This window comes from Pollicipes pollicipes, unplaced genomic scaffold, assembly GCF_011947565.3.
Source record: "Pollicipes pollicipes isolate AB1234 unplaced genomic scaffold, Ppol_2.1 Scaffold_7231;HRSCAF=8579_pilon_pilon_pilon, whole genome shotgun sequence".
Taxonomy (NCBI): domain Eukaryota; kingdom Metazoa; phylum Arthropoda; class Thecostraca; order Pollicipedomorpha; family Pollicipedidae; genus Pollicipes; species Pollicipes pollicipes.
The window spans coordinates 5,905,269-5,920,013 of record NW_023597034.1 but is presented as its reverse complement, the minus strand read 5'-3'; the positions used below and the strand labels follow the sequence as shown (position 1 = coordinate 5,920,013).

General features: G+C 65.4%; 2 protein-coding genes across 2 annotated transcripts in view; one reads left to right on the top strand and one right to left on the bottom strand.

Annotated features, from left to right (window-relative positions):
- The first annotated feature begins 17 nt into the window (after positions 1-17).
- LOC119109710 (dynein regulatory complex subunit 2-like) lies at positions 18-2,662 on the top strand. The gene is made up of 4 exons (XM_037233452.1): positions 18-96; positions 504-680; positions 1,109-1,300; positions 2,115-2,662. Exons 1-4 carry the CDS (start codon positions 58-60, stop codon positions 2,241-2,243), a joined length of 537 nt encoding a protein of 178 aa, XP_037089347.1. The 5' UTR covers positions 18-57; the 3' UTR covers positions 2,244-2,662.
- A 396-nt stretch (positions 2,663-3,058) lies between these two features.
- The window catches only part of LOC119109304 (nuclear pore complex protein NUP62), a 35,334-nt gene continuing 23,647 nt past the window's right edge, over positions 3,059-14,745 (bottom strand). Inside the window, exons 2-8 of the mRNA XM_037232900.1 lie at positions 10,568-12,497; positions 7,493-7,579; positions 6,769-6,909; positions 4,738-4,835; positions 3,882-3,993; positions 3,520-3,675; positions 3,059-3,217 (exon numbers count right to left, since the gene is read on the bottom strand). Of these exons, the coding sequence (XP_037088795.1) occupies positions 3,059-3,217; positions 3,520-3,675; positions 3,882-3,993; positions 4,738-4,835; positions 6,769-6,909; positions 7,493-7,579; positions 10,568-12,490 (2,676 nt within the window). The 5' untranslated portion in view covers positions 12,491-12,497. The remainder of the gene's footprint in view (positions 3,218-3,519; positions 3,676-3,881; positions 3,994-4,737; positions 4,836-6,768; positions 6,910-7,492; positions 7,580-10,567; positions 12,498-14,745) is intronic.

Genomic DNA, 14,745 nt, shown 5'->3' with positions numbered 1-14,745 from the left:
TACCTGCGCCGCGTCAAGACCGATGTGGCCGCGCAGCGCCAGCTCGAGGATCACAGGATGAAGCAGCTGACCGTCATCACCAGCGAGGTCATCAAGGTAGGGCGGCGGGCACACGCGCGCGCCTGCGTCTGATCGCCGGTTGGGATGGCGCTTGGCCGTGGTGGGATGAGGATTTTGTTCGATTACGGAGTGGAACGTCTGCCGCTCTTGCTACATCCCGTTTGCATTCGCACTGAGCGCTATGCGATTGGTGGGCACCACAAAAGGTTTTATTAAGCTAACTGATGCTACCCGTAGCGTCTAGTGTTAATCACGCAGAAGCAGCTGGGGATTTACGGGAGTTACAGAGCCTGTAGTTTGGCAACACTATCTGTCTTTAAAATTGACTTCAAAGACCTGAAGGATTTCCCCAAAATGGTTGGGTCTCAGACTTATGGGATTGTTCAGGATGTGTGAACCATTTGCGGAGAGCTGACAGTGTTTTCCCGCATGCGGGCTGACAGCAGCTTGAGCTTCGAGAGCGGGAAGCTGACCAGATCATGAAGCTGTCCGAATGCTGTCGAAAACTGGAGACGGAGGAGCAGAAGATCATGCCGTTCAAAGAGGCGCCGCTAACGCCGGAGGAGCAGCGCGCGCTGGAGGCGGCCATGGAGGAACCCAGCGACGAGCCGCTAGCAGAGGTACAGCTGGCACAGGCCGCCAGCCGGCACGCCCCTGACGAGCGCTAGCGGAGAGACGACACAGAGGCCACCGGCAGGGGTACAGTCACTGGCGGCTGGCGAACCGCCGGCGGAGGGGCCTTGACACTGGTCGCTGGCAGAGAGACGTCAGATTGGTCCTTGCCAAAGCAGCTCGGGTCGTCGACTCCTGAGTGGTGCCATTGACGAGATGTAAATTCCCAGGCGGGTATGACGCTGGCTCTCAGAGCACGCAGACGCCACCTTCCCATTATAGGGGAATCACTAGGCCACAGGGCAGCTATACATTGAGTCTCGTGCGGCCTCCACACCTCCGGCAAACTCGTAGCGTTGTACCTCCAGTTCCGCGTCGGCGTGTGGAGCGTGTCTCCCAGCTCGGTGGCCGGCCTGTAATGTCCTGCGGGCGGCAGGCGCTGCGCGAGTACGGCGCCCTGGAGAACTTCTGGCGTCGTTACAACACGGCGCTGCTGGACAAGACGGCCATGACGCTGCAACGTGCCGACCTGCGCGCCGAGAACCAGCAGCTGCAGCAGATGCTACGCGACTACATGGAGAACCTGCGGGCCGGCACTGTCACCAAGGCCGAGGGCATTCTGCCACAGGTGCGACAAGGGGCGCACGGCCTCACGATGTGATGTGCGTGCGTGCGTGCGTGCGTGCGTGCGTGCGTCCGTGAGTGTGCGTGCGTGCGTCCGTGAGTGCGTGCGTGCGTGCGTCCGTCCGTGAGTGTGCGTGCGTGCGTGCGTGCGTGCGTCCGTCCGTGAGTGTGCGTGCGTGCGTGCGTGCGCGCGCGCGTGTGTGTGTGCGCGTGCGTGCGTGCGTGCGTGTGCGCGCGCGCGCGTCAGAGGGACGTTCCAGACCAAATAATGAGATTCTGCCCATGGATGTTGGCTCCCTGGGTCTTCAGAATGTGCGGGGCGTCAGCTCGAGCATTTATTGGTGCGTGGACCTTCGGGGTCATGGGTACATCCACGCCGTCAGTGGACTTCGTTTTGATTTATAGCATGTCGAGTTGACATCTGTTTTACAGTAGTTTTTATTTTCGTGTACTTTGATTGTCCTTGGCAGCCCTCGCAGGGCCTTGGCCGTCAGTCCCCGTGCGGCCTCGGCTGTCGATCCCTGCACAGCCTCGGCTGTCAGTCCCCGCACGACCTTAGCTGTCAATCCCCGCGCGGCTTCGGCTTCGGCCGTCAGTCCCTGCACAGCCTTGGCTGTCAGACCTTTCACGGTCTTGGCTGTCAGTCCCCGCACGACTGAACCGATCCACTGCGCCGCGTGTCAGCAGTGGCAGGCGTCAGCAAACACTGACCGTTGACAAGGCGCCATCAAGCGGGCGCGGTGCCGGCCGGTACGCGCCGCCCGCCGCTGACCCTGTGGGCGTGAGACCGCGGCCGGTGACCGCCGTCTCGCCGGCAGACGCGGCAGTCCAGTCTGTCGGTGGTGGAGCCCGGCCGGCGTAGCAGCACGGCCAACATCATCGAGGCGGCCCACGTGGCCAAGAACCTGGTGCAGGCGTGCTCCATACTGCCGCCCTGCCGCTTCTGAGTGAGCCGCGCCAGACCGGCCGACGGCGCGGCCCGGCACCGCCTCCGGATATTTGGCTCCAGCGGGGCTGGCGCAGGTGTGCGGACCGCCTGGGGTACAGATGGCACCATGTGTGGCCTACCATGGGATAGGTGGCGCTGGTCGATCACGTGCTGCGAACGGTGGGCCGGTGGAGAGGGGGTCCGGGTGTGGGACTGGTAGTTTGTATGACTTTTTCCGACCGTTTCCCGCGCAGGAAGAAATCATTTCGTTGTATGGTTTTTGTACTGTCCTCTGTCTCTTTGCACTTCTTTTCTTTCCGTTGTTTGGTAGGTCTTTGTCGTATGAGAGGCAAATCATCTGAAAACTTGTTTATTAAATCAGGTTTTGTGCAAACAAAATCGGTAAACATCTAGTGCAATTACACAAACATAAAACAATCTGGCTATCTGCTACGTACTTGGGCGGAGGACAGCACTGATTCGCACATACCATATCGCGCAACACTCAGCCCGCGGCGCTCCACGCCTGCGCATCACACCCCGGAGGCCAGCATCGCCCCAGCGGCGGCAGCCCGTCAAAAATAAAGCACCGACCGACCCGGCCGTGGCATCCCTGGTGGCGCGCAGCCCGAGTCAAAGAATGGGGCCGCCCCCCCCCCCCCCCCGCGGCGCCCCGCGCGGGCCGCACCCCGAGCCGCCCGCGGACCTCGCGCTCTCGCGGCACACCAAGACGACGGCTAGAGAAGAGCGCCGCTCGCGGAGCGACGCGCGCCCGCGCACGGCGCGTGTCGGTGGGACAGGATGTCGAGTATCGAGAGCGCCGGCCGGTGCCGGCTACACCTTGACGATGTCCGCGTTGGCGTTGAGATCACTGACCGCAGACGTGCCGTTCAGCTTGGTCTTGGTGATGGTCTTGTTGGGCCCGTCCAGGTCCAGCCAGAGCTTCCACAGCACCGACTCCTTCTGCACCAGCTCCGGCACGGCGCCCAGCGACTGCCGAGCACAGACGAGTTCGTGGGTCAGGCGGGCGGCTAGCCGGGCACCGCGTGCCGGGCAATGCAGACACGCGAGAGCACGCACCCGGATAGCGGCACCAGTGCAGATAAAAACAGTGCTTGACGAGGCGTGTGAACAAGCCATCGTATTGAACTGCACCAACAAAGACGAATCACCAATTACTTAGCTTCGTTATCGATGCCAGCGAACCGCAACTAGCGGCAGTTCTATCCAGAGCACAAAAATGACGGCAAAACCCCTGATGGGGCGCGGGTGGGCATAGCGAACGCTTCACTTACGACGATGACGTAGTCAATAATCTCGTCCAGGGTTTGTATCTCCGACTCGGCCTTCTGCACGTTCTCTGTGAGTATCTGCTTGTGCTTAGTGTACTTCTGCTTGAGCTCCTCCAGCTGGCGATCCTTCTTCTGCAGCTCCTGTCGCAAGCTTGCGGTCTGTGGAAGCGACGCAGGTCAGGTCAACAACCGTGCCACAGGATATACTTGCATCCATTTATTGCTGCACAACCAACTCACACCGGGGTTTATCGGGAAGATCGGTCATGACCTCGAGGTATTGTGTGCGTGTGCTTCCCACGCCTGCTGTGACGCCACGCCCCCTCCCCCATGACGCACACGCACGCCGGTCTCGCTCGGCCCACCTCGTTGTCGGCGGTGTGCGACTGTTGTCTGCGCAGCTCGACGTTCTCCGCCTCCAGCTGCGCCAGCCGCTCGCGCAGCTCGGCCTCCGAGTCGCTGTTGGAGCCGGCCGTCCTGCGATCAAGACAGCGGTCTGAGAACCACCGAACGCCATCCGACTGCTCCCTCAGCGCTTCCATGACATGTGGGGGGACGGGGACGGGAAAGAAAGGGGAGGACCACACGTTGATCAATGTGAGCGCAGGACACAATCGGTACCGCACTTGGTGACTCCGAGGAAGAGCGGCCTGTAGGTGCCCCTGTTCCACCCCAACGAGCTGGCACTCGTCTGTACGGGTGTCTCACCTGTCTGGCTGCGCGCCGTCTCCGGCCGCCGCGTCGGCGTCGGCGGCGTAGGCGGAGGACGCGGCGCGGATGAGCCGCTCGACCAGCGTGTCCACCTGCTGCACCTGCTCGTCGAGCCCGGCGCCGTCGGCGGCCTCGCCGCGCTCGGCGCTCTCCTCGCCCTCAGGCGAGTCGCGCCCCTCCAGCAGGTGGCGCACGGCCAGCTCCTGGAGGCTGTCGCCGCCGGCCAGCGGCGGCCGCTCGTCGGCGATCGTCTCGCCGGCGGGAAGGTCGAGCGCGCGCACCATCTGCGAGAGCGAGCGCGGCGGCGCGGCCAGCGCCGACACCAGCGAGGCGGTGCGCCGCGGCGGCGGCTGGCCGCCGTCCGCCAGCCGCGCCGGCACGGAGCGCGCGTGCGGCAGCTCCAGATCTCGCAGCAAGTGGGCCGGCAGCAGGTGGCGCAGCGCCGCCTCCAGCCGGGCGGCCAGCTCGCTGAGCGCCACCGACGCGCCGCTCACGCCCGCCCCCTGGCACAGCAGCAGCTCCTTGGTGCGGCTCTGCACGTGCCGCAGCTCCGCCTTCAGGGTCAGCATCTCTTCCCTGGCGGCGCGTTCGGACGGTATGAGGGGCGTCTGGACCGGGACCGGGCCTCAGTATAGCCTCACTGCTCCAGTCCGTGGCGGCAGCCGCCACGGCAGTAGCATGACGGGAGTGCAATCAGACTATGGAGCACGGGGGAAGGCTACGACTTGGTGAAATCATGCATACAGGCAGCGAGAGGTGGTTCACTCCAACACACGGCTCCCAGCCGGCCGCCGAAAAAGGCCGCTCGCCCGGCGCCTCTACAAAAACATAACGCGATATTGGTTCACTTGCCGCAGCCATGCCATCCCGGACACACAGAGTTTGGGCCTTTCCCAATTGGTGTCGAAGGTTATTCTATTTTCGGAAAAATAGCACGAAGCTCCACAAGGCACCGAGCCGTAGAGGCCAGCCACGCAACGAAAGCGGACAGGGGACGGATATTAACGACGACCCAGGTGTCACCACCACGCCTGCAAAAACGTAACGAGATACTCCATCCATTTATCCGGGTCACGCAACTCCGGTCACAACGGAATACTACCGACCGGTCGCGTGAAGCATGGCGCCTCAGTTACAGTCGGCAACAGCGGGGGGGGGGGGGGCTTCACAGCTTACACGGGGGAGGGGCGAGTAGGGCTTCACGAGGTGCGGTACTGCGCAGTGACCACTGCTGAGGACGCGATCAGTGCCCACACATGTGTCAACACCTGCGCAGCGATGACTCAACATCACCCGACCTGCAGCGAGCTCGCAGACAAAAAAAAAAGATCGAGCAGCGCAGCGGGTGACGCGCCCAGCGATACGGGGGAGGGAGGGCCGCACTGATGACCGAAGACGGGGAACTACGCCTCCGGCCAGCCAGCCACGGCGCTAGGACTACCGCCGCAGCCTCAGCCCGAAGGCGTCGTCTGGCCAGTCGGCCCGGGGCGCTCCGCTCGGCGGCGGGGTCACTTACGCTCGCTGTTCGGCCAGTCGGGTCAGCTGGCAGCAGCGTTCGTCCTTCTCTCGGAGCGCGTCCTCGCCGGCGGCGGCTGCCGTCCGCAGGCCGGCCACCTGCCGACCGGGCTCTCCAGGTCACGTCCCGGTCACGGCCACCGCCGCTCGGCGGCCGGGCTCGGCCGGCCCCGGCCGAGCCCGGCCGCCGAGCCCCGGTCGCGTCTCAATGCGTTGCTGTGGTTCGACATGACTCAGTTCGTTGCTGTGGTCCAACATGATGTCTCAGTTCGTGGCTGTAGTCCAACACGGTACATCAGTTCGTTGTTGTGGTCCAACATGACGTCCCAGTTCGTCGCTGTGGTCCAACATGAGACCTCGGTATGGCTGTGGATCGGTGTCCAGGACGCCAAGACAGGAGAGGGTCGGCTCACAGTCCCACGTCTCTGGACCACTGATTTAAGTGGATTACCAGGCGCACGTCTCGCACGCTCGAGCCACAGTATTTGCGTGCCGTCCGGCTGGCGCACCATCGGCGTGAGAACTGCCAACACCGCTGCAGGAGGCCGCCGCGCCTCGCGGCAGGCGCCGGACCCCGTGGACGGCGGCGGGCTGACCTCGGTCAGCGCCGCCGTGCAGTGCCGCCCGTTGCAGGCGCCGCCGTCAGTCCGTGTCCATTGTCGGGAGTCGGCACACAGCGGGGGCGTTTCAGCCCGGCCGTCCGCGCGCCCAACAAAAAAACGGCAGGGTCAGCACGGCTCCTGGCCGACGCCAGAGGGCGGCCACACAGTGTGGGTCGCCGAGGGAACAGTGCTCAGAACGTTACATAATCGCAAGCCACCATTGTCCGGTACAGGGCATGCAGGGCGGTGCACGCTGCCGATGTTTTAGCTGTCCATAGCGGGGAGCACGCGGTGAACAACAGCGGATCAGGTCGCTCGTGTCTGGTCGCATCACTGTTATTGTCAGCCACCCGGCGTCGCTGGTTAGTCGCCCGGCACCCGTCCAGCGCATGCTCAGTCTGTCAGTCCCGTTCCCCGCCCTCACCTCATTCTCCGCCTCCCTGAGTGCATCAACCAGTGCGTTTTTCTCCAGTTGCATGAACTCGTGCAGTTCGAAGGACTCGGCCTCGGTTTCCTGTACCTGCTGCAGGAGCGTCTTCTGCGCCGCCACAGACTTCTCCAGGTCCTGACGCCAGGCCGAGGCCGGGTCAGCACAGGTCATCGGCACACTGCTCGCTGCGGGGCCATCGACCCCCGGCGGACGATTGGCCCGCATCGACACCACGGTCCGGCTGCGACAGTGACTCATGGCTGCCGCGCGGGGCTGACCCTGCTTACCCGGATCATTTCCCGCGCTGAGTCAGTCGGCACATCGCTGAACCATTGCTGAACCGCGCCGACGCTATCGCGTGTCTGCGGCGCCTTTTCCTGATTCGCTCCCTTGCGATCCGCAGCTCGGTAGAAAATCACCCAGGGCGCCTACACCTGCACTGCGACCGTGCAGGGTCTTCGGCGCGGTTTAGTAACGAGGTCACTGATGTACTCGGCAACTCGTCTACATTCCCTGACACTGCTGTCCTCCCTACGCACACACACCCACTCTCACGCAGCGGACGCCCTACAGTGCCGCCCACCTCTGACAGCCGGCGGGCGGTGGCCTCGGAGCGGTCGAGCTGGTGCTGCAGCTGTTCGGCGGCGGCGTCGGCGCCCTGAGCGCGCTGCTCGGCGCGCAGCAGGCTGTCCTGGTGCTGCTGCAGTTCCAGCTCCACGCCCTCCATGCGCGACATCATCTCCTGCACGCGCACGGTGGTGCGGCCCAGCTCCTCCTGCACCTCCAGCTTGTCGGCGCGCTCCTCCTCCAGTTGGCGGCGCGCAGCGGCCAGCTCCATCTGTCGGCAGCGGCGCGCACTTGAAGCGGGGCGGCCGATCACGGAGGTCTCCGGCGTCCATTCGTCCCCGCGCCAGCCGCGGGATGCTGCATGGTGGGGAGGACTCGCACGTGTGGGAACGAACAGACCTCTACGGTGCACGGCCAAAATGGCCGCCGTTTGCTACGGCAAACCTTTCACGCGCTTAACCACGAGCGTAGAGGCAAGTTCGCAGTCAGAATGTGGCGAAGAGCCACGGGACCCAGACGGCGGGTGTATGTGACGCGGCGACATCAAGACGAGACAGGGATCTGGCCAGACGGCCAGACGGCCGTGACCAACAGACAAGAACGGCCCAGACAATGAGACCAGGCCGGCACACCAGCCCCACACGAGGCCTTCATCAGGCCGCCGCCAGATTTCGTCTCCTCAATTACGCCCCGCGCCGCCGCGGTGTCCGGGGCTAACGACGTCCCGCCCGGCCGTCCACGCCACCCTGCCGGCCGGCCGGGCGGGCCGCCGGCGCGGCTGGACGCGGCGCCGGCGGCGGAGGTCGTTCTGCGCAGTCACGGCCGCAATCACCGGCGCTGCCGGGTCCCACGCGGCGGCCGCGACCGCTCGTGTTCATCGGGGACAGTCACGCGGCAACCAACACGGCCTCGGGCAGCGCCGTCCCGCCCAGCCGCGACAGGCTGTTGATAAAGCCGGGCGCTGAGTATAAACACACGCCAGCGGCCAGCCATCGCTCCGCCGATGATGTGACGTGCCGTTAGTGTCGACAGCAGAGAACCGTGTTTACCAAAATCGATTACGGGCTGGTGGAATCAGTCATTTCAGCGGAGAGGTGGGATGTAATTGACACCGTTGGAGCTGTAAATTTTACTCGATCTTCTCATGAATCTTTAAACGGTTAATGCCATTTTCCATTATCGTTTTGGCTCGCCCTCCAGCGAGTAGCATTTATGTTAAACGCCCGCCTGAAGTCCTGGACACCAAATGTCATCGAGCACGCGCCAGCAGCACAGCATGCCGCAGTGGCGCGCCTCTCCATTATTCCGCCGTCGCCTCGCGGCCAAAGGCGCCTTCGAGAGCCGGGCACTATCAGCTGCAGCACATCAAAGCCTGCCACTCAGTACCGGCTCTGTGGGACTTCGGCGACGCGTGCCAACGTCTTAGTCACGAATCTCAGCCGCCGGTATGGATTAGCGACGGGCCCGGGCAGCCCTCTCGCCCCCTCCTTCCCCCCTCCCCCCCTCCCGCCGCGTAACGTCGCCGCCCGTGCAATTACTGCTGGCCGTCGGCAGCCGACGCCCGCCATCGACCTGGCGGAGGCGGTGGAGGCCAGCCACGTCCGCCACGTCCCCTCCCCCACACAGTCGGCACTGACGCCGACGCAGCGACGATTCTTCTGACCCAGTCAGGTCGGGTCAGGTTGGGTCAAGTTAGGTCAGGTTAGGTCACGTCGGTAGGGGACGTAAGCCCTCTCTAATCCCGGTCAGGACGGATCGGGTCAGCCATTTTCCCTCCCTTTCAGGCTCAGGTCAGGTCAGGTCGGGGGAACCCTCCCGCCCCCTGCCAGTCCGGGAGGACCCAGCCCCGCACGCCCCGCTCAGCCGCGCTGGCTGCTTCCCCGCCGCACCCGGTCTATCCCCCCCCCCCTTTCCCGGCACGCGGCCCGACCGCGCCCCTCGCGGCGCCACCCCTGCCCGCGGGCGACTTCACAGTATTGATCTGTGCCCCCACGTGGTGCGGCGCCGTGGCGTCCGGGCGCCGACGGATGAGCGGGCGCGCCGCTCTGACAGCCGGCGGCGGCCCGACCGTGACCGGAGGGCGGCGCGCGCCAACTGGCCACCTCATCATTCTCCGGCAGACGCTGCCGACGACCAGGAGGACGGCGTCTGTCCCCTCCCTCCTCCCCCGAACACCCACCGAGCCGGCCAGCCCGCAGCGCCGACGGCACTACATTTCGCACCGGGAAACGAACTGCGCGCGGAGCACCGTGACGCAAATACCTAAGTCAATTACCGGCGTAATGGACAAACATCCGCCGGGCACCCGCGGCCCTGTCGGAAGCCCGCCGTAAATGAATTAAGGCCCGGACCAGCGCCAGCGCACTTCTGTCGGCGACAGCTGTAATTCCCCGCCGGCGGCGCGGGACAAGCGTCCGGCCGACGGCGCGGCGGGCCAGCGTGACGGATGGCGGCGGGGTCCCACCTGCAGCTGCTGCAGCTGGTCCAGCCTCACCTGCAGCTGCTGCAGCTGGCCCAGCCTTACCTGCAGCTGCTGCAGCTGGTCCAGCCTCACCTGCAGCTGCTGCAGCTGGCCCAGCCTTACCTGCAGCTGCTGCAGCTGGCCCAGCCTCACCTGCAGCTGCTGCAGCTGGCCCAGCCTCACCTGCAGCAGCTGCAGCTGGCCCAGCCTCACCTGCAGCTGCTGCAGCTGGCCCAGCCTCACCTGCAGCTGCTGCAGCTGCTCCAGCCTTGCCTAAAGCTAGTCCACTTTCACCTACAGCTGCTGCAGCTGGTACGGCCTCACCTGCAGCCGCTGCAGCTGGTCCAGCCTTACCTGCAGCTGCTGCAGCTGGTCCAGCCTCACATACTTCCGCTGCAGATGGTCCAGCCTCACCTGCAGCTGCTGCAGCTGGTCCAGCCTTACCTGCAACTGCTGCAGCTGGTCCAGCGCCTGGCGGGCGCGCTGCGCCTCGATCTGCAGGCGCGCCAGCTCGGCCGCCTGCTGCGCTTCGCGCGGCGACGCGATCTCCGCCTGGCAGGCGGTCTCGTGCCGGTCGACCGGCGGCCGCGGCCGCAGGCTGGCCGCGCTCAAGTCGCCGCCGGTCAGCACCGTCTGGCACGCTGTCTCCAGGCAGATCAGGGTGCGCTCGCGCGCCTTGCCGCCGGCCGGCGCGGCGGCCCGGGCGACAGGACGGGCGGCCGTGCGCACGGCCGCCGGTCGCCGCACCGCCGCAGCGCCGGGCGCCGTGCGGGGATTCGGTCGGGGTGGCGCCGCGGCCGATCGGGCAGCGGGCGGTGAGGGCTTCGGCGGTGGGTCGGGTTTGGCCGCCGGCGCCGGCGGCGGCGTCTTCTTGCGGCGGCCGAGCGTGGCGAATGTGTCGGCGCTGCGCTTCAGCTCTTCCGATGTGAACGTCGCTGACTTGGAGATGGCCGCCGCCGCCTCGGACGTTTTCGGCTCCTTCTTCTTCCTCGTGAGCGTGCCGTACTTGTCGGCGCTCTTCTTCAGCTCGGCGGCGGCGTCCGGCGGTGTCTTTCTCCGCCGGCCCAGCGTGCCGTAGCTGGCGCCGTCACCCCCGCCGATGTCTGACGCCTCCGGCGCCGACTCGGACTTCTTCAGCTCCGCCACTTTCTTGTCTAGCGGTTTCCTCTTGAGCGAGAGCGCTGGCTTGGCGCTGGCCGGTTTCGCAGCGACGTCGCGCTTCTTGGTGATCTCTGACACGGCCGGCAGATCCTCCCTCTTGGACGCGTCGGCGGGCAGCGGCTTCTTACCCTTGCTGCGCGGCAGCGTGCCGTAGTTGGTGAGCGTACGCTTCTCCTCTCGCGTGGCAGACGCGGGCCGGGTCTTCGCCAGGTCGACCTTAGCGCGTGCCGACAGCGAGCCGCGCGGACTGACCTTGGGCGGGCGCCGCGCCGACGCCGCCAAGCCGTCGCGGCTGCTGCGCGGCGGGCTTGACCGGTCCGACGAGACGCTCTCCGGCTCGTCGCTCCTCGACTCCACACTCTCATCGATTTTCAGCACCGGAAGGGGCGCGCTGTCGACGGCTGCGGCGCCGGCCGCGCCCCACAGCCGGTCGCTCCGCGCGTCGTGCGGGCGGCCGTCCTCGCCGGCGGCCGCGGCCGGCTCGGCGGCCTGCTCCGCCGTCATGGTCGACGGCAGCACGATGCCGACCAGACTGACGGGTCCCGAAATCTCTGACGACGGCTCGACCGGGCTCACCAGGCTGATGGAGTCGGAGCCGGCCGGCTCGGCGCCGCCGGCCGGCACCGCTGACTGCACCGGGTCGGACGCACCAGTCGCGCTGCTGGGCGGCGCTGGCTTGCTGGGGTCTGTGGGGGCGACTGCCGGCTCTGCCGCGCTCGGACCCGCCGAGCTCACACGGTCCGTTGGTGCGGCATGGCTCACCGGACTCGCGGTCTCCACAGGCGCCGCGGGCGCGCACACGCCGACCCCGGCGCCCCACACGTCCACCACGGGCGCGGGCGGCGGCGGCTCCGGGGGCGCGTCGGGCGTGGACATGGCCGCCGACTTCGCGCCGTCCCCCGACGCTGTCGACTCGCCGGCAGTCGGCGCGTCACTGACGGTCGGTGCGGCCGGGGCGGCGGCGTCGGCGTCGGCGCGCGGCGGCCGGCAGCGGCCCGGTGGCGCCTCCTGCGCCGCCTCCGTCTCGTCCTCCTCGGTGAGGCTCTCGAGCCGGCGCGCGCCCTGCTGCAGCGAGCTGAGCACCGCCGACGACACCTGCAGGTAGCTCACGCCGCCGCCGCTCACACACTGGCGCATGTCCGAGAACAGCTGCACGTGAGCGCCGCCGCCACCGCTGCCGACGCCGGCGGCGGTCGGTGGCGCCGCCTCGTCCATGAGAAAGAACTCACTGAACCGATCCGGGTCGACGAGTTTCACCGGCGCTTCGTCGTCATCGGGCGTGCAGTAGCTGTGCTCGATCGTCACGTGGCCGACCGTCATGCTGGGTCCGCGCGGCCCGTTCTGGATGTAAATCTCCTCAGTGTCCTTGACCTCGCCGTTGAAGGCGAACTCGTCGTCGCTGTCGTCGCCAACAATCACCTCCGACTCGACGAGATCGTCGAGCGCGGCGGCCGGCTCCAGCGCGTGCAGGTTCTCGGCCGAGAGCGAGAGGCCGGGCGACGGCCGAGACGCCGCCACCTCCGCCATCACGCGGCTGGAAGAGCAGGTCACCGCGTCAGTCGTCACGGCGGTTACCGGCCGCGAGCGGGGGCGGTGCACGTGGTCAGACACGTCGCACAGGTGCGCTCTGCGCATGCACGGTGGTAAACATCGGTCCGCCCAAGTCATTGCTAGTTCGTTAAACTGACCCCCGCAGTGGTACACACGCATATACTGATGTCACGAAGTGTTCGGGCGTTTGTTCCGCCAGCAACCGGCCGTCAACAATGACGCAGATCATTCCACACCTCAAGATGTCATTTTCGTTAGTTGTTTGAGAGATCCGGCGGAATGAAGCCATTCGGAACGGTTGATTGCCAATTTGCTACGATAATTTCCGTGACCACGCAGCTACTATTTGACATTCGTTTCCGAATATATTGGCGGTCAGACAGACGGGCGCCGCGCATGATCTGAGGGAGCGATCAATCATCACACGGGGGGTCTCGACAACCGCGTGATTGCCTACCGCTGTCTCTTAGGAAATGTGTTTCTCTTTGTCTAGCGACCTGATCCATTTTCGGCCAAGCTTTGAGCCCCTGTTTCTTTTTTTCTAACGAACTGCCGTGCGAATTTTCATTTAGCTGATAACAGCGAGACATGGAGATTTGGTTCGGGGGAAAACTTCCTCCCGTCATCGCAAATGCGACGCTCTCTGTGAGTGGTGGCCGATAACGAAGGCTGGGATTGGAGAGTGTGGGGGACGTTATTGTAGCGACCTCACGTCGGGATGATGATGCTGAACTACTTTCAGCGGGGTCCGAGGACAAAAAGGGCCATGACCAGCCAGCAGACGAATCTGAAGACACGACGCCGGCTTCATTTCAATTCAACCAGGGTTGTGTAGCTCTAAGGACGAAGCAGAACAGATTCAACACGTCACGCACCGCATGCAGCTGCCCACCTCCAACACTTCCTTCTTACCCGCCCGCGAATTTGAGCCAATGTGCTGCTGAATACGCCATATTTCTAACAGACCGACGCCTCGCGCATTAGCAGACCAAATCGCAGCGAAAGCGAAAACATCCAGATCACGCTGCGACGAGTCGAATTTGTCATGGCCAGTTGGACGCGGCGGAATCGCTGATTGTGGCGCGCGTAATTGGCGGGAAACGACGTCACAAGACGTCGGGCCGGCACGCGTCTGCATACATTTCCCGCCAAAATAACCGACAATTAAGAGAAAACCGGGCGGCACCGTGCCATTACCACCGCAACTCTCGCCGAGCAAATAGGCACGAGTGGTCACTTCCAGCAGAACAAGGTGAAATCCTCACACGCCCCGATTATCGGCCCCTGAAATAGCTACAAATCCAATGAGAAAATTGGCCCATTGGCCCATTGCATCGGCCGAATCGCTGGCGTTCGTGCATCAAATCCTGAGGCGCGTGCCGCACCGCGCCGCGCCGCCTGCCCCGCGGACGTAGAAACTCGGGCGCGCGCTGGGAAAGGCGACACGTCGTCCGCAAGGCCGGCTGAGGACGGAGCCGAACGCGGCGGCGGCGAGCGCGTCCTACGCCGGCGGCGGCGGCGCTTCCGAGGCGCTGTTACACGTCACCCCCGGCCAAATTACACACGCAGCACGGCAGCTTCGGGCGACTCGCTCTGAGGCGTTGTTCTGGCCATAACGGCCACCTTGTTCTATGGCCATGTGTAATTTTACCGCTTGTAACGTGCCCACACCCAGGCGCAGCCGCTGGGCCGTTCATGCCTCAGGTTCCCACCGCCCCTGATCGACGTTCTGTGTGTCGGAGGGAAGCGGCATTCCGGGACGCTGGGGGCGGAGGGTGTCGCGCGGCACATCCGTCCACGAGGAATGCCCTGATCGAGCCGTCCCTATCCCGAAGCCTAATTAGACAACACGGGGGGAGCGACAAAAGCGAGCAGCGGCTTAGCCGTAGCGGGGGCGAGGGTCGCGAGGCTGGCACCGGCCGATATGAGGCCGCGGCGAGGGCGAGGGCGAGGGCGAGGGCGAGGCTCGCTCGGGACCCGGAGGCGGAGGAGCGCCACCGATCCGCCGCCGAGCTGGGGCGCCGTCGGCCCAGCGGCCGGCAGCGCTGCTGGACGGCGGCGGACGGGCGCGACAGCCGCATCGATTCAGCCCGGCCCTGGCAGCCGCCGCCGGCTCCGATCAGCTGACCATCGATCGGCGCCACGTGACGCCGCCGGCAGACAGGTCACGTGACCGGCCCGCGGACGTGGGAAGCCGGGCGGCGAGACGGAGGAGACCGTGACCCCTGGCG